The 17399-nt window shown below is 42.2% G+C and overlaps 1 protein-coding gene across 5 annotated transcripts in view; it reads right to left on the minus strand.

Annotated features, from left to right (window-relative positions):
* Window positions 1-17399, minus strand: part of LOC111966387 (kazrin) — a 217549-nt gene that overhangs the window by 93426 nt on the left and 106724 nt on the right. For all 5 annotated transcript variants that reach the window (XM_023990978.2, XM_023990977.2, XM_023990979.2 and 2 more), the window contains exon 2: window positions 13925-14032. In XM_023990978.2, the coding sequence (XP_023846746.1) occupies window positions 13925-14032 (108 nt within the window). The remainder of the gene's footprint in view (window positions 1-13924; window positions 14033-17399) is intronic.

Below are 17399 nucleotides of genomic sequence, written 5' to 3' on the forward strand. Positions count from 1 at the left end.
ATTAAGAGCATTGTACACTGTTATTGCTAATTGCACCACCATAGACAGAGAACAGACTGTGGTAGCCTAAATGTTATCTACAAGAGCTACATAACATGCCTATAAGAGTATTGAGGTTTATCTGGATATTGAGGTTTATCTTTGCATGTTGCACTACAATTGCTAATTCCACCACCATAAACAGAGTACAGGCTGTGGTAGCCTAGATGCTAGCTATAAGAGCTACATAACAGGTCTGTAGCATATCCTACATTGAGGGTATTGAGGTTATCTTAGCATGTGACGTCAGTAGGAACACTTTCAGCTTCAGATCAGGCCCGGACACTCATGAAGATGGATTGCTAATCAAGTCTGCTGGGCATACTAATTAAAAGGCATTTAGTTGGCATGAGCCTGCAATTTACACTGCATTAAAAGGGCATCAGAATGTGCATCGGCGACAACGGGAGAACAGTGAGCATTCTTTTCAGGAAGCACTGGGCTCAGCACCAGTGAACAATGCCCAAGGCCTGTGTCTGGAGTGTGGCTGGATACATAGACCATGTGGGTTAGCAATAGCTACTGCTAACAACATGCATTTTTCATACACAACCTAGTGGGACTATGCTAGCCACTGCTAACAACATGCATTTTCCTACACAACATTGTGGGTTTATGCTAGCTACTGCTAACAAAATGTGTTTTCATACTGTAAACAAACTTGTGGGGTTAGGCTAGCTACTCCTATCATTTCCATACACAACCTAGTGAGGTTACGCTAGCTACTGATAACATTTCCATACACAACCTTGTCAGGTTACACTAGCTACTGATAACATTACCATACACAACCTTGTGAGGTTACACTAGCTACTGATAACATTACCATACACAACCTTGTGAGGTTACGCTACTACTGAAATTACTCACAACCTTGTGGGGTTACGCTAGCTACTTGACTAACAATTGTTTCATACCTAAACTTGTGGGGTTTAGGCTAGCTTACTCCTATCATTACCATACACAACTCTAGTGAGGTTAGTACTATATAATCCCAACATGTCGTACTGTACATAACATTACATACACAACTTGTGAGGTTACACTAGCTCATGATAACATTCCATCACAAACTTGTGAGGTTACCTGCTACTGATAAATTACATACACAACTTGTGGGTTAGCTAGCTACTGATAAATTCCATACACTTGTGAGGTTACGCTAGCTACTGATAACATTACATACACAATTGTGGGGGTTTACGCTAGCTATGAAATAACATTACCATACACAACTTGTGAGGGTTTAACCTAGCTACTGATAACATTTTCATAACAACTTTTGGGGTTATGCTAGCTATGAATAAATACCATACATCACCTTGTGGGGTTACGCTAGCTACTGATAACATTACATACACAACCTTGTGAGGTTACCTAGTACTGAATACATTTACCATACAACATTGTGGGGTTATGCCTAAGCTACTGATAACATTACCATACACAACCTTGTGAGGTTACGCTAGCTACTGATAACATTACAATACACAACCTATGTGGGGTTCACTAGCTACTGATAACATTACATACCAACCTTGTGGGGTTACTGCTAGCTCTGATAACATTTCATACACAACCTTGTGGGGTTACGCTAGCTACTGATAACATTACCATACACAACCTTGTGGGGTTATGCTAGCTACTGATAACATTTCCATACACAACCTTGTGAGGTTACGCTAGCTACTGATAACATTACCATACACAACCTAGTGGGGTTACGCTAGCTACTGATAACATTTTCATACAACCTTGTGGGGTTATGCTAGCTACTGCTAACATGTACAATCACAATGGGATGTGGTGGCTCAAGACATAAAATAGACATATTGTCATACTGTAGTAGGCCAATGAAATACCTTTGACTGCTTACTTGTGTGCAAACGTGTGTGCAGGTGGTGTCTTCACTGTAATCTATGCACTCTGTATTCACTTTGAAGTGTCTCCAATTATGTCAGATACAATTTTGATCTCAATGAGCACATCTAGACTATAGAGGTCAGATATGAAATGAGCCTCTCTCCCCTCAGTATGCAAATATATGTAAATTTCTACATTAATTTGAAAACTGTGGCGTGGGTTCTATACTAACGGGTGCTTTCACACTGTTGAGTGCTGTTGAGGCACACTTGGGTGCAGTGGCTGGGATGGAGAGAAGAATGATACAGCATTTCCCTGTCCTTGCCCATCTGTAAGGTCAGGCTACGTACCAATTACACACACACACAAACTTGCAAGCAGGCACACGCATACACGCACACACACAATCTTTTGTAGACCTAGAGGTGATGAGCTGAGAGCACAATCCCTTAAATGAAAATCAATGCAAGCAGCCAATCTGTTTTACTGCAAAGTCTGTTTACACAATGACTTTACAGGACAGTAGAACTGCCAAGTCCTGCCAAGAAGATGTCAACTGAATCTCATTGTGTGTGTGTGTGTGTGTGTGACTGTGAGCATGTGTGTGTGACTCTAAACATTTGTGTGTGTATGTAAATGCCCTATGTACATAGTCATTGAACATTAGTCACTTTAATTATGTTTACATACTGTTATACCTACTTCATATGTACAGTTGAAGTCGGAAGTTTACATACACCTTAGCCAAATACATTTAAACTCAGTTTTTCACAATTCCTGACATTTAATCCTAGTAAATATTCCCTGTTTTAGGCCAGTTAGGATCACCACTTTATTTTAAGAATGTGAAATATCAGAAAAATAGTAGAGAGAATGATTTATTTCAGCTTTTATTTCTTTCATCACATTCCCAGTGGGTCAGAAGTTTACATACACTCAATTAGTACTTGGTAGCATTGTATTTAAATTGCTTAACTTGGGTCAAACGTTTCAGGTAGCCTTCTCACAATAAGTTGGGTGAATTTAGGTCAGGTTTGGTCAGGTAACTGAGTCAGGTTTGTAGGCCTCCTTGCTCGCACACACTTTTTCTGTTCTACCCCCACATTTTCTATAGGATTGAGGTCAGGGCTTTGTGATGGCCACTCCAATACCTTGACTTTGTTGTCTTTAAGCCATTTTGACACAACTTTGGAAGTATGCTTGGGGTCATTATTCATATGAAAGCCCATTGCGACAAGCGTTAACTTCCTGACTGATGTCTTGAGATGTGGCTTCAATATATCCACATAATTTCCCCCCTCATGATGCATCTATTTTGTGAAGTGCACCAGTCCCTCCTGCAGCAAAGCACTCCACAACATGATGCTGCACCCCCGTGCTTCACGGATGGGATGGAGTTCTTTGGCTTGCAAGCCTTCCCCTTTCTCCTCCAACATAACGATGGTCATTATGGCCAAACAGTTCTATTTTTTATTTCATCAGACCAGAGAACATTTCTCCAAAAAGTACAATCTTTGTCCCATGTGCAGTTGCAAACCGTAGTCTGGCTTTTTTATGGCGGTTTTGGAGCAGTGGCTTTTTCCTTGCTGAGCGGCCTTTCAGGTTATGTCGATATGGACTCGTTTTACTGTGGTAGAGATACTTTTGTACCTGTTTCCTCCAGCATCTTCACAATGTCCTTTGCTGTTGTTCTGAGATTGATTTGCACTTTTCGACCAAAGTATGTTCATCTCTAGGAGACAGAACACGTCTCCTTCCTGAGCGGTAAAACGGCTGTGTGGTCCATGGTGTTTATACTTGTGTACTATTGTTTGTACAGATGAACGTGGTACTTCAGGCGTTTGGAAATTGCTCCCAAGGACGAACCAGACTTGTGGAGGTCTACAATTTCTTGGCTGACATCTTTTGATTTTCCCATGGTCATGCAAAGAGGCACTGAGTTTGAAGGTAGGCCTTGAAATACATCCACAGGTACACTCCAATCTGACTCAAATGATGTCAATTAGCCTATCAGAAGCTTCTAAAGCCATGACCTCATTTTCTGGAATTTTCCAAGCTGTTTAAATGCACAGTCAACTTAGTGTATGTAAACTTCTGACCCACTGAAATTGTGACACAGTGAATTATAAGTGAAATAATCTGTCTGTAAACAATAGTTGGAAAAATTACTTGTGTCATGCACAAAGTAGATGTCCTAACCGACTTGCCAAAACTATAGTTTGTTAAAACAAGAAATGTGTGGAGTGGTTGAAAAACGAGTATTAATTACTCCAACCTAAGTGTATGTAAACTTCCGACTTCAACTGTATATACTGTATCACACTTCACCATCTGGCAGTCCGATGGACGAATCTGTGTTTGACGGATGCCAGGAGAACGCTACCTGCCCGAATGCATAGTGCCAACTGTAAAGTTTGATGGAGGAGGAATATTGGTCTGGGGCTGTTTTTCATGGTTTGGGCTAGGCCCCTTAGATCCAGTGAAGGGAAATCTTAATGCTACAGCATACAATGACATGCTAGACAATTTTGCGTCTCCAATTTTGTCGGAACAGTTTGGGGAAGGCCCTTTCCTGTTTCAGCATGACAATGCCCCCGTGCATAAAGCAAGGTCCATACAGAAATGGTTTGTCAAGATCATTGTGGAAGAACTTGACTGGCCTGCACAGAGCCCTGACCTCAACCCCATCGAACACCTTTGAAATGAACTGGGAAGCCGACTGCGAGCCAGGCCTAATCGCCTAACATCAATGCCCGACATCACTAATGCTTTTGTGGCTGAATGGAAACAAGTTCCTACAGCAATGTTCCAACATCTTTTGGAAAGCCTTCACAGAAGAGTGGAGGCTATTATAGCAGCAAAGGGGGGAACAACTTAATATTAACACCCATGATTTTGGAATAAGATGTTCGATGAGCAGGTGTCCACATACCTTTGGTCATGTAGTGTATATATGGTGCCTTCGGAAAGTATTCAGACCCCTCGACTTTTTCAACATTTTATTACGTTACAGCCTTATTCTAAAATGGATGAAATAAATAAAAATCCTTAGCAATCTACACACAATACACCATAATGAAAAAGCAAAAACAGGTTTTTAATTTTTCCTGCACCCCAAAAATAAAATACCTTATTTACATTAGTATTCAGACCCTTTGCTACAAGACTCAAAATTGATCTCAGGTGCATCCTGTTTCCATTGATCATCCTTGAGATGTTTCTACAACTTGATTGGAGTCCATCTGAGGTAAGTAAAAAATGTTGGACATGATTTGGAAAGGCACACACCTGTCTGTATAAGGTCCCACAGTTGACAGTGCATGTCAGAGCAAAAACCAAGCTACGAGGTCGAAGGAAATGTCCGTGGAGCTCCGAGACAGGTTTGTGTCGAGGCACAGATCTGGGGAAGGATACCAATACATTTCTGCAGCGTTGAAGGTCCCCAAACACACAGTGGCCACTATCATTATTCAATGGAAGAAGTTTAGAACCATGAAGACTCTGCCTAGAGCTGGCCGCCCGGCCAAACTGAGCAATCAAGGGAGAAGGGCCTTTGTCAGGGAGGTGACCAAGAACCCGATGGTCACTCTGACAGAGCTCCTCTGTGGAGATGGGAGAACTTTCCAGAAGGACAACCATTTCTGCAGCACTCCACCAATCAGGCCTTTATGGTTGAGTCACTCCTCAGTAAAAGGCACATGACAGCCCACTTGGAGTTTGCCGAAAGACACCTAAAGACTCTCTGACCATGAGAAGCAAGATTCTCTGGTCTGATGAATCCAAGATTGAACCATTTGGCCTAAAGCCAAGCTTCACGTCTGGAGGAAACCTGACACAATCCCTACGGTGAAGCATGATGGTGGCAGCATCATGCTGTGGGGATGTTTTTCAGCGGCAGGGAGACTATTCAGGATCGAGGCAAAGATGATGTTCATCTTAGCGCTTGATGGTTTTTGCGACTGCTCTCGAAGAAACTTTCAAAGTACTTGAAATGTTCCATATTGACTGACATTCATGTCGTAAAGTAATGATGGACTGTCATTTCTCTTTGCTTATTTGAGCTGTTCTTGCCATTATATGGATAAGGCTTTCTTCTGAATACTACCCCTGTATACTACCCCTACCTTGTCACAACACAACTGATTGGCTCAAACGCATTAATAACAGGGAAAGAAATTCCACAAATTAACTTTTAACAAGGCACACCTGTTAATTGAAATGCATTCCAGGTGACTACCTCAATAATCTGGTTGAGAGAATGCCAAGAGTGTGCAAAGCTGTCATCAAGGCAAAGGGAGGCTACGTTGAAGAATCTCAAATATAAAATATATTTTGATTTGTTTAACACTTTTTTGGTTACTACATGATTCCATATGTGTTATTTCATAGTTTTGATGTCTTCACTATTATTCTACAATGTAGAAAATAGTAAAAAATTAAGAAAAACCCTGGAATGAGTAGGTGTGTCCAAACTCTTGTCTGGTACTGCATATGTTCCGGACTCGGACATTGCTCGTTCTAATATTTCTATATTTCTAAATTATTTATTTTTATTTTTGGGATTTGCGTGTATTTTAATATTTTTTTAGGTATTACTGCACCGTTGGTGCCAGGAACATAAGCATTTCGCTTCACCCACAATAACATCTGCCAAATATGTGTACGCGATCAATACAATTTGATTTGATTTGTATGTGCTCTGCTGTGTGTGTGTTGATCACGGCAGCTCTCAAACCTGTGGCCGGAAACAACACGGTGGCCATCTCTTTAAAGCTTGTATACCTGTCACCTGCACCGGCTAAATGACACTACCGTCCCCGAGGAAGGGCTTGTCAACACGTACAATGCACCTGTCAGTGGCAAACATACATCAAATCCCTCTTTACCCACTATACCGTTTCCCCAACCTGGCCAAACAAACTTCTTTGAGATAAACACAGGCCTGTTTTCCTTGGTTATTTGCTCTGGGGGTAAATCCATCCTCTTGCAAAGTAGGTGTCTCTTGCAAAACTGGCAACCCTACACATAGTCCAAAGTCCATCAGGCAGTATGGCCATGTGAAAACTACTCTACTGAACGGAAACGTTACTATAGAAATAGAAAAAAAAACACTGATCTTGATTCTGCCTAAAAGTTGCATCTTCTAATGTGGAAGCACCATTGAATCTTGTTCCAGGTTAGCAACAATCTACCGAGCATGCCAAAACAGCCCTCCAAGATTGCATTTTTTTTCTAGCATGTGTCAGTTCTACACACTCCATCTCTATGTTAATTATCACTCCCTCATAAGAAAGGGGCATGCATTTGGCTCCATTGCTTGCTGACCCGTGTCATTTTAAATGGACAGGCAATAGACTGGTCGGTTGTTTACCAACAAAACCGAAATGTGCACAACTATGGGGCAAAACAGATGGGTTGGCTTAGATTGTTGACAACATGTAAACTATATATCGTCTCCAATATTTACTGAAAACATAAATACATTTGCACAATGAGCACTTGTTTCTCAAATAAGTTGTTACAGTTGTTGGTTAGCTACCTAGCAAATGTATGCCATATTAGCATAAACACCTCAAAACAAGACATGGTATCAAGGACAACATAAAACTAGCTGCAATGAGCCACCTACGATTCCCCACATGGCAGCTTCTTGTCATTGTTGCCAGCCATCTTGCAGTTCAGAATCACAACAGACCGCCTTCTGCCTCATTGAAGCGCGTGCATCGTTATCGTGGCGTTGCCACCTAACCCATCTAAGGATACTTCATCACTATTAGGGTCAGCCAGGGCTAACTGCATGGGGTGAAGAGGAATGCACAGGTCCCAGACCTGTTTTAACCTCACAGTTGGTGATTTCCAGACAAATAACTGTTGAAGGTGGGGTAGGGTTTACATCTGAAGGTGAAAAATAGTACTAGCATAATATCTTTGTGTCTGTGTCTTGTGAGCAGACGCAAGTAAAACAAAAATGTAATTGTTGAGCCATATCAGTTAGCCCTGGCTTTCTTTCTCTCTGGTCTCTCTCACTCTCTTCTTCTCTCTGTCTCCGTATCATCTCCTATATCCCTGTACTTCGCCCTCCCTCTCCTTCCTCCTTCTCATCTCCTCCTTAGCCCATGCCGTTCTCTCTCTCTCTCTCCCTCACGCTCTCCAACCTTTTCGCTCTCTCATACGCTCTCTTCTTCTCTTTCTCTCTCACTCCCTCACTCTATATATCCTTCTTTCTGTCTTTCATGCAATCTATATCCAGCTCGCTCTCCATCTCTTTCTTTCTCTTGCTCTGTAATCAGCACAGGGGAGCCCTAATCCAGCCGTGCGCCTCATCGCAGCTGCCACTCAGCCAAGCTGCCAGACTGCCAGCCGCAAATCCAGCCCCTGCCACCCCTGCCATCCCCACTGCCGTCACCACACGTCACCCAAGATTAGCTGCCAAGGGCCATTTTAACAGCCACTTGAAGTGCAGGGAAGAAAGGAAGAAGAGAGGTATTAAGAGTAGAATGGGCCTGTCTGTCTGTAGCGTGTGGGGGCAAAGCGTTGCACAAAAGAGGGAGAGGGAGAGGGAGAGGTAGAGTAAGGTCAGAGCCACTGACTGGACCGGATGGCCATGTTGCACACAGACAAACTGACAGAGAACTTAGAACTGACAGACGGATGGATGGACAGGCGAATGGACAGATAAACAGATGCTGGGATGCAGGCACACACACAAACACACACCACATAGTGCTCAAGGTCAGAGTTCACGGCCTCCAATGGAGAGTAATACTTCAACCTTGTCTTGACCAGACAGGGAGGACGACCTCTTACACCAGAGTTCACCTTTAACCTTTGACTATAGTCTTCCAGTCTCATTGGGTTCTAATACCATCTAGTGCCATTTAACGCCTGGTGTCTATTTACGATCGGCTGAGGACACACAGGCCGATGCATTGTGACTGGACACTTTTCACTAGATATTAATGATGAGTTTAAATCACACTGGAGGTAGATATTACTGCCACAAGGCAATTAAAATGCCATTCCCCCACTGACTGGTTATATGAGAGGACTGAGGAGGGGTAGACTATGTGGCACATGTTACCATGTCAAAAATGCTAGTACTCAGCAACATCTCTCACTCTCTCTCACTCTCTCTCTCTCTCTCTCTCTCTCTCTCTCTCTCTCTCTCTCTCTCTCTCTTTCTGTATGTACAGTATATGTTTGGTACTTTGGCAGGTATCATACTCTGAGCTATCCTTCCCCTCCCCCCTTTCTCTTTCCCCACTTTCTCTCTATCTCTCCCCTTTCTTTTGCTCAGAGTTCCTCCACTACCTCTTACTTTCTACCTTACCATTACAGCATGCAGATAGCATACAAGGGTCAGTGGCCTACCATAGAACTCACACACTTTAATGTGCAGATGCAGCACCTGTCTCCTCGTGCTACAACGCTGCCAGTTTAAGGCCCTCCTCCTCTCTCTAAGGAGAAAGCAAAGGTGAGACGGGGAGAGAAAAAGAAGGAGCAAGAGACAGTGGAGTGAGAGAGAGAGGAAGAGGAGAGAGCGACGGAGAGAAAGTGTGAGAGAGCAAGAGGACGAGAGAGAGTGTCAGTGCGTGTCCGTGATGAATTTGCTGATACCACGGCACCCTGTTCCCATTCCGAGGAAACTCACAGTGATATACGATGCCTTTGCCGCTGTGTGTGTGTGTGGTTGTATGTGTGTTTCCCTGAGCTTGCACATTTACAGCACCCCGGACCCAAAATGAATACAGCAGCTGGGTAAAGCTGCTGCTGCTCCTGCAGAGGGATGTGTGTTCTTTCATATGTTTTTATGTTTACATTCTTATGAGTGTGTGCACTAGTAGGCAGCTTGATGTGGCCTATGCTCTACAAGGACGTAGGCCAGTACACCACACTACTTTGCTTCAGTTGTGACAATAAATCACATCAATAACACATGCTCTCTGTAGAAAATGGGAGGTACAGTACAGTATATAGGTGCCCCAAAGCATTGACCCAAGGTCAGTTTTACTCATTACCTCATAAAACATGCAATTTGGTATGGTACACTCATTCTAGATCCCCTCACAGTACAGTAGATGCAACCTTGCACTGACAATAATACAGGTTTACAAGACCTCTCCTTCCTCTGGAGGCCGCCAAACTATATATGCATGCTATGATCTTCTCACATTGGAGATATTGCCTCACATGCTGGTCACAAGCAGGAGCTACTATTCTGAAACCAATTGAATCCCTCTACAAACAAACACTTAAGATGTTTGATAACAAACCAAACAGTTACCACCATTGTCATATCATTTATAAACATAATTTATTTAGTCTGGATAGCTTTAAGCAGTATGTAGATACAAGCCTTGTCTTTAAGATCCTGCATGGTGTTGCCCCTCCATGCCGGCATATCATGCTCAAGGAAAGCACCTCCAGGATAACAAGGGCAGTAACTAGAGGGGACTGCGTTGTCCCTTTTCGACACAGTATAATCGGCCAATCGGCCTTCTCTGTTAGAGCTACAACATACTGGAATGCAGCGCCCATGGACTTGAGAAGCTGCACTGATTATTGTACTTTTACATTTGAATTGAAAACATGGCTAAAATCTATCCAAATCTGTACACATGAGTTATCTGTCATATGTAAGACGACAGTTGATGATAGTGTTGTTGTTGTTGTTAGAATTATACATGATATATTATTGGATGTAATGTATTTGCATTTTGTATTGTTTTAGTGTGTATGTGTATTGTGTAATTGTCCTTAGCTGCCCTGGGGCTACGGGTGCAAATTAGCTTTTGGCTAACCCCGGCACATTTACATGGATGTTGCATTATTGTAATATTGATGTTGATTAATGGGCATTGTCCCCTATAAATAAATAAAACAAACAAACTAGCAGTGAGCATACAAATATTTACACATGTTACATTTGCTGAAAATAAACACAGTTGACAGTGAGAGGACGTTTCTTTTTTTGCTGAGTTTACATGAAATATATTAACGTCACCAAATAATGGATTAAAATACAGTGTTTTGCAAGGAAGGCCTACAGTAGCCTCAACAGCACTCTGTAGGGTAGCACCATGGTGTAGCCGGAGGACAGCTAGTTTCCGTCCTCTGTGTACATTGACTTCAATACAAAACATAGGAGCCTTGTGGTTCTCACCCCCTTCCATAGACTTACACAGTAATTTTGACGCCCTCCAACCTATCACAGCTCTTGCAGCATGAACTGACATGTTGTCCACCCAATCAAAGTATCAGAGAATGCATCTAGTACTGAAAGCATAAGACACAGCTAGCTAGCACTGCAGTGCATAAGAGAGAGAAAGATAATAGTTAAACAGTTTTGAAAATATGAATTTTTTCAAAAATGAAGGAAAAGCAGAGAGAGAGAGAGAGAGAGATATTTTGTTGTATTTTCTTTCACAATTCACCTACTTAGCTAGAGCTTGCTAGCGATTGCTAGCGATTGCAGCTAGCGTTAGTTTAGCCTACTCAAACACCCGGCTCAAACAGAGAGGGATGCTATGCTAGCTAGCTGTCTATGGCTATCCAACACTGGAACTCTTCCAAGCCAAGGTAAGCTTTTATTTTTATGAATTTTTTTGCACCAGGGCCTGCCGTTGTAACTGCTAAACTGCTTGTTGCTGACTGTACACTTTACTGCATAATTGTAGTGGGTTTACTAACATGTTAGTTCGAGTAGCTATGTTGAATATGACGTTAATATGGTGACAACGATGTAGGCTGTGTGTAGCGGTTAGCAGTTATGATATGAAGGTTTGGCTTGGAAAGTATTTTTTTCCTGGTCACAGACAGCTAATGTGTTGTGCACTGAAGTCCACAAGCAAAGGGAAAAGGTGAGAGGAGGAGAAAGCGTAGATGCGAGAAGGAAGTATACAACAATCAAAGGGATAATGCTGTTTGTATGTGGCTGCTATGAAAGTGAACTGTGTTTGCATGTGATCAGGGGTGTATTCATTCCGTCAATTCTTTTGAAAAATATTTCTTAAGCGGAAGAAAACCGAACGAAACGGGGATAAACATACCTGAATTTTTCCAATAGAAACTATCGCTTGCAATTGTTGGACTAATGACTACACCCTAGATCAGCTAGATGCAGGCAAGAGTATGCAAGGCGGTATTGAATGTGTCAATGTCTGTCACCTTGATTACTCCCATTTCTCTTGACCTGTGCACCTACGTTGTAAACTTTCATTCATAGGCTAGGTTGTAGCAACCTCTTGATGGGTATAGGGAGAATTGAAGTATCATGTACTAGCCCAAACCTATCAATGTTACATTAAGCTGGGTGAATGGAATATGAATGACAGTCATCCAGTGTGTTGCAATAGAAATAAAAGAATCATCCTCCCTAAATCTTAAACGGCACCTACAGCCACTGCTTGCCAGTTACTTCCATTTCAAATTATGTGGTTTGTAAGAGTTGGCATGCTGGCTGTTAAGAAGCAATTAACGTTAGCTATAGCGGTTAACTTAGCTAGCTGGCTAGCCGACAATTACTCAAGTCAAAGCCGATCCTCCACACAACAACAATCTTGCCATTCCCTTCTATTTTAAATCCTGTGGTTTGTAGCTAAAAGTTTTATGTCAAGAGGAAATCTAGTAAGCTGTTGTTGACTGACATATTTAGCAGCAGTAGCTAGCTAGCTAGCTTCAGGACTAGCTAGCTAACAAGTTAAGTAGATAACAACAAAAATATTAGGAATATAGTGACAAATCAAAGGACAGAAATTACTCAAACTTGTGAAATAATCCATCTGCATTTATTGCTGTTATAGTAAAGTTCCAAAGTAGTTCCATCGTGAGTTTCCAAATCCATCCATACTATTTGGCTTGGTGAAGCTGGGCTCTGGCAGTCTTGCCCCAGTGCCCCCACAAGGGAGGTCATTTGAATATCCAAGTGTATGCGTGTCACATTGGCTGAGCTGTCAAATCAGTTTTTTCAGTACACGCCCAAACCACTCCGTTGTTTCCTAACAGTCCAAGCAGGGGCATAGAGAAAAGCTGCTTTTTAACATCCTTAATTATCCTTTTTTTGGAAGGACAACTATTTAATTCATATTGTAATAAATGTTATTTAAATTTAACATAACGATTACAAGTATACCCATAACATGATGCAGCCACCACTAAGCTTGAAAATATGGAAAGTGGTACTGTGAGTAATGTGTTGTATTGGATTTGTCCAAAACATAACACTTTGTATTTATGACGAAAACTTAATTGTTTTGCCACATTCTTTGCAGTATTACTTTAGTGCCTATTCTGTACAGGCTTACTTCTTTTCACTCTGTCAATTAGGTTAGTATTGTGGAATAACTACAATGTTATTGATCCATCTTCTGTTTTTTCCTACCACTGTGGAACTGTTTTAAAGTCACCATTGGCCTCATGGTGAAATCCCTGGGCGGTTTCCTTCCTCTAGTTAGGAAGGACGCTTGTGCCTTTGTAGTGACTGGGTCTATTGATACACCATTCAAAGTGTAATTAATAACTTCACCATGCTTAAAGGGGATAGTCAATGTCTGCTTTTTTTATTACCCAACTAGCAATAGGTGCCCTTCTTTGCGAGGCATTGGAAAGCCTCTGTGTTTGAAATTCACTGCCCGACTGAGGGACCTTACAGATAATAGATAAGTGTATGTGTCAGGTACAGAGATGAGGTACTAATTCAAAAATCATGTTGAACACTATTATTTCACACAGAGTGAGTCCATGCAACTTATTATGTGACTTGTTAAGAAAATGTTTACAGTTGAACTTATTTAGGCTTGCCATAACAAAGGGGTTGAATACTTATTGACTCAAGACATTTCATTTTTACATTTTTAATTCATTTGTAAACATGTCTAAAAACATGTGGGGGGAGTTGCACACTATCATATTCCCATATAATACTTGATAGAATGAACCAGTGATTTGGCATTCAGTATCTATGCCAGGGTTGTCAGTTTATAATGCAATACCATGTGTAGGCGGAGGGTGGCTAGTGGCTTACCTTTGTCCAGAGAGGAGTCTGGGGTGCTGAAGTCCATTAGGCTCTTGATGTCACTCTTGTAGCAGAGATCGGTCGCTGGCTGCTTCTGCTTCTGGTGTACAGAGGGATCTGTAGGAGAGGATAGGACAATTGGTTTGAACACATTTGGGTTCTGATAGGAGGTGTGACTATGTGTGTATATACGTGTGTGTGTGTGTGTGTGTGTGTGTGTGTGTGTGTGTGTGTGTGTGTGTGTGTGTGTGTGTGTGTGTGTGTGTGTGTGTGTGTGTGTGTGTGTGTGTGTGTGTGTGTGTGTGTGTGTGTGTGTGCTGTCTCTTATACACATCTAGATGTGTATAAGAGACAGGTGTGTGTGTCTACATGCGAGGGGGGGGACTATTCTTCATATTATAATTGTTCTATTATTTCTACTTTTTTCTCTCTGCATTGTTGGAAAAGGCTCGTAAGTAAGCACACCACTGTCAGTCTACTCCTGTTGTTGATGAAACGTGACAAATTACATTTGATTTGATTTGATAACCGTAGCGGTAGATAGATCAATGGCATTAACAATTTTATCCACAAGAGTTATGTGTTGGTTTGCTTTTGAGTGACTTCAACAGATAAGGATTTTCAAAAAGGAAGGATGAAGAGAGTTTGCGTGTAGATGGGTACATAAAGTGTGAGGGAGGACATGAGAATTTGTTCAAGAAGTACAGTGCCTGTGTTATAGGAAGGAAGTAATGAATGCAGCCACACTAAACACTCCTCATCATGAACGACTCCTCTCAAGGCAAATGCAATGGCCAATAACTCTCCCTCCTCTCAAATCAACATGCACGTACAGTATTTACACTCATAGGCTACTAAGTAGTGTTAGCCACAATGCTGCACCAATATTAATCGGGATTACTGCCAGAGTACTCCTAAAGACTTATATCCACTGGTGAGACATAAGCAACATTAGCATTTCATGACCAGAATAGCACATTTGACTTGTTAGTCATACATACAGTATAATATGTATGTACAGTAGGTAACATGAACACACAAACATATGAATGTTCGCGCTCACATGCACGCATGCACAAACACAGACACACACAGACACACACCATTGCTGTGATTTTACATCACCCAGGATGATAGTTATAGCCACAGTAACATCTGTGTCCTCTTTCTGCCCTTCTCCTCGTCTTCCCTCTCCTCCACCTCCATCCCCATCCCTTCATTATCTACCCACCACTGCCTATTAAGGCCTCGTTATCTGGCTGAAATGAATTGCAATAATTGAACACAGATGTGTGAGATGAATAGATAGGTCTGGAGGCTACATCATGTTGTCACTATGGAGAGATCACTCGTCTTGCCGTTCTATGTGGATATTAAAGAGCTATCAGCCTGTTTGTGCCCTTGGCGACTGCTCTTCATAAGGGAGCATGAGGTGGATGAGGTGAAAGTTAAGTATGGCCGTATTGAAGTGAGTGGTCTAAGGAAAACAGCACCACCTGGCTGGAGGAGCAGACCCTATGTGAACGTGCACTGGATAGTGCCCTAGATGAGGCTTGAAAGTGTTCTAGAGGGTGCTCTATTTGAGATAGTAGTCTCTCTAGACATCTGGGTTACCTCCCACCATTTTTTAATGCTACGGTTTTAACGTCTTTCCCCAATATAATGTCAGTTTGGCATAGAGAAACTATGTTACTGCCTATGTCACTACCTTATCCGCTTGAATAAAATACAAAATAGTAGCTAGCAAGATGGAGATCACAGAGGTTATTCAGTGCCTTTCGCAAGTGGCTAGTTTGCATCAACTACCTTCACTAATGCCAGCAAACTTTGGTTTCGAATCATGAAATTCTGGCATGTCTGCCTTGTGATTTGTTGAGAGAGTTGTCTGTCTGAAGAGGACCCACCCCGGAACACATTTAGTTACCTTATATATATATATATATATATATATATTTTTTTACCTTTGAAGTTGCCAGAAGAGTCCGTCATGGAAAGCAGACCCTAGTCACTGTTTCCCAGGGTTGGGTTTTCGAGACTAGTGAAAAAGTGTCCTATGTGTCAAGAATATTTTGGTGAGGTTCATCCACAGATGTAAATGAATGTAGATGAAATACAAACAAAAAGGTGTGGGGTTCAAGAGGCCTAGGGGCACTGGCCTACGTAAGTAGAGCTAGCTTAGCTAAAGTGTTTTTATTATTGTCCAATATATCCACAGACCTTCTAGGTCTATGAAAGAATCCCATTTTGTGGCAGATGGACTCATTGTGTACCCTCTTGTATTGTTTTCCAGGTCACCTGGATATGTCTCCTGGATCAATGTTTTTTCAGCAAATTGCTTTTTTGTGAGTGTAAATGTCTTAAGGTCTCACTGCTTCATATTGATCTGAAGCCACGTAGCTGAGGACACTTGCGTCAAGGATTGGCCATTATGTGAGCAGCATCACCTGTGTGTGTGTGTGTGTGTGTGTGTGTGTGTGTGTGTGTGTGTGTGTGTGTGTGTGTGTGTGTGTGTGTGTGTGTGTGTGTGTGTGTGAGAGAGAGAGAGAAACAGTAAGTGCAGGTAGGGCTGTGGCGGTCACTAAATTTCGTCAGCCGGTGATTGTCAAGCAATAACTGTCGGTCTCATGGTCATGTGACCAATTAATTAACATAAACACATTTAGCATCTCCTGGCATGCTATATAGGACTGTTTCTGTCTGTGGACGTGTGTATGCATGTAAATGTGCAAACAAGATGGAATAATGTGCTCGGTGTGTGCAAAAATGTGTCTACTGACAAGTCAAAATCCCAACCAAAACACTAGACTTTATTTACAGCAAAATAATGTAGGCTATACATCAAACTATTGATTAGAAACTCAGATTGAGTGGGGGGAGGATAACTGCGTAAAGTGGGAGCACGTATGGAGGATGATTAGATAGTTAGTCTCTCTCCCTGTTGCCTTGTCTTCTCAGAGCGCCTACACAAGGCTGCGAAGAAGTATTAAATTTTATTTAAACCTGATCTGCAGCCGATTTCGCATAAATCATGTTGTTTATGGATGATCTCTCTATCTGTCCCATGTTTACCCAACAGGGCAGGCCCGTCTTGTCCGACAGCGGCGGCCAGATAGACATGTCAGCCAGCCGGCAACAGTACCCGTAGAATCTCCCTCGTTCCCCTTCCCTTGGCGACACATTGAACTGACAGCTTGCGTCTCTCTCTCTCTCTCTCTCTCTCTGCTCGTCTCTCTCTCTCTCTCTTCTCTCTCTTCTCTCTCTCTCTTCTCTCTCTCTGCTCTCTCTCTCTCTCTCTTCTCTCTCTCTCTCTCTCCTCTCTCTCTCTCTCTCTCTCTCTCTCTCTCTCTCTCTCTCTCTCTCTCTCGTCTCTCTCTCTCTCTCTCTCTCTTCTCTCTCTCTCTCTCTCTCTCTCTCTCTCTCTCTCGCTCTCTCTCTCTCTCTCTCTCTCCTCTCTCTCTCTCTCTCTCTCTCTTCTCTTCCTCTC

This window comes from Salvelinus sp. IW2-2015, linkage group LG7 (assembly GCF_002910315.2).
Source record: "Salvelinus sp. IW2-2015 linkage group LG7, ASM291031v2, whole genome shotgun sequence".
In the NCBI taxonomy this organism is placed as follows: Eukaryota; Metazoa; Chordata; class Actinopteri; order Salmoniformes; family Salmonidae; genus Salvelinus; species Salvelinus sp. IW2-2015.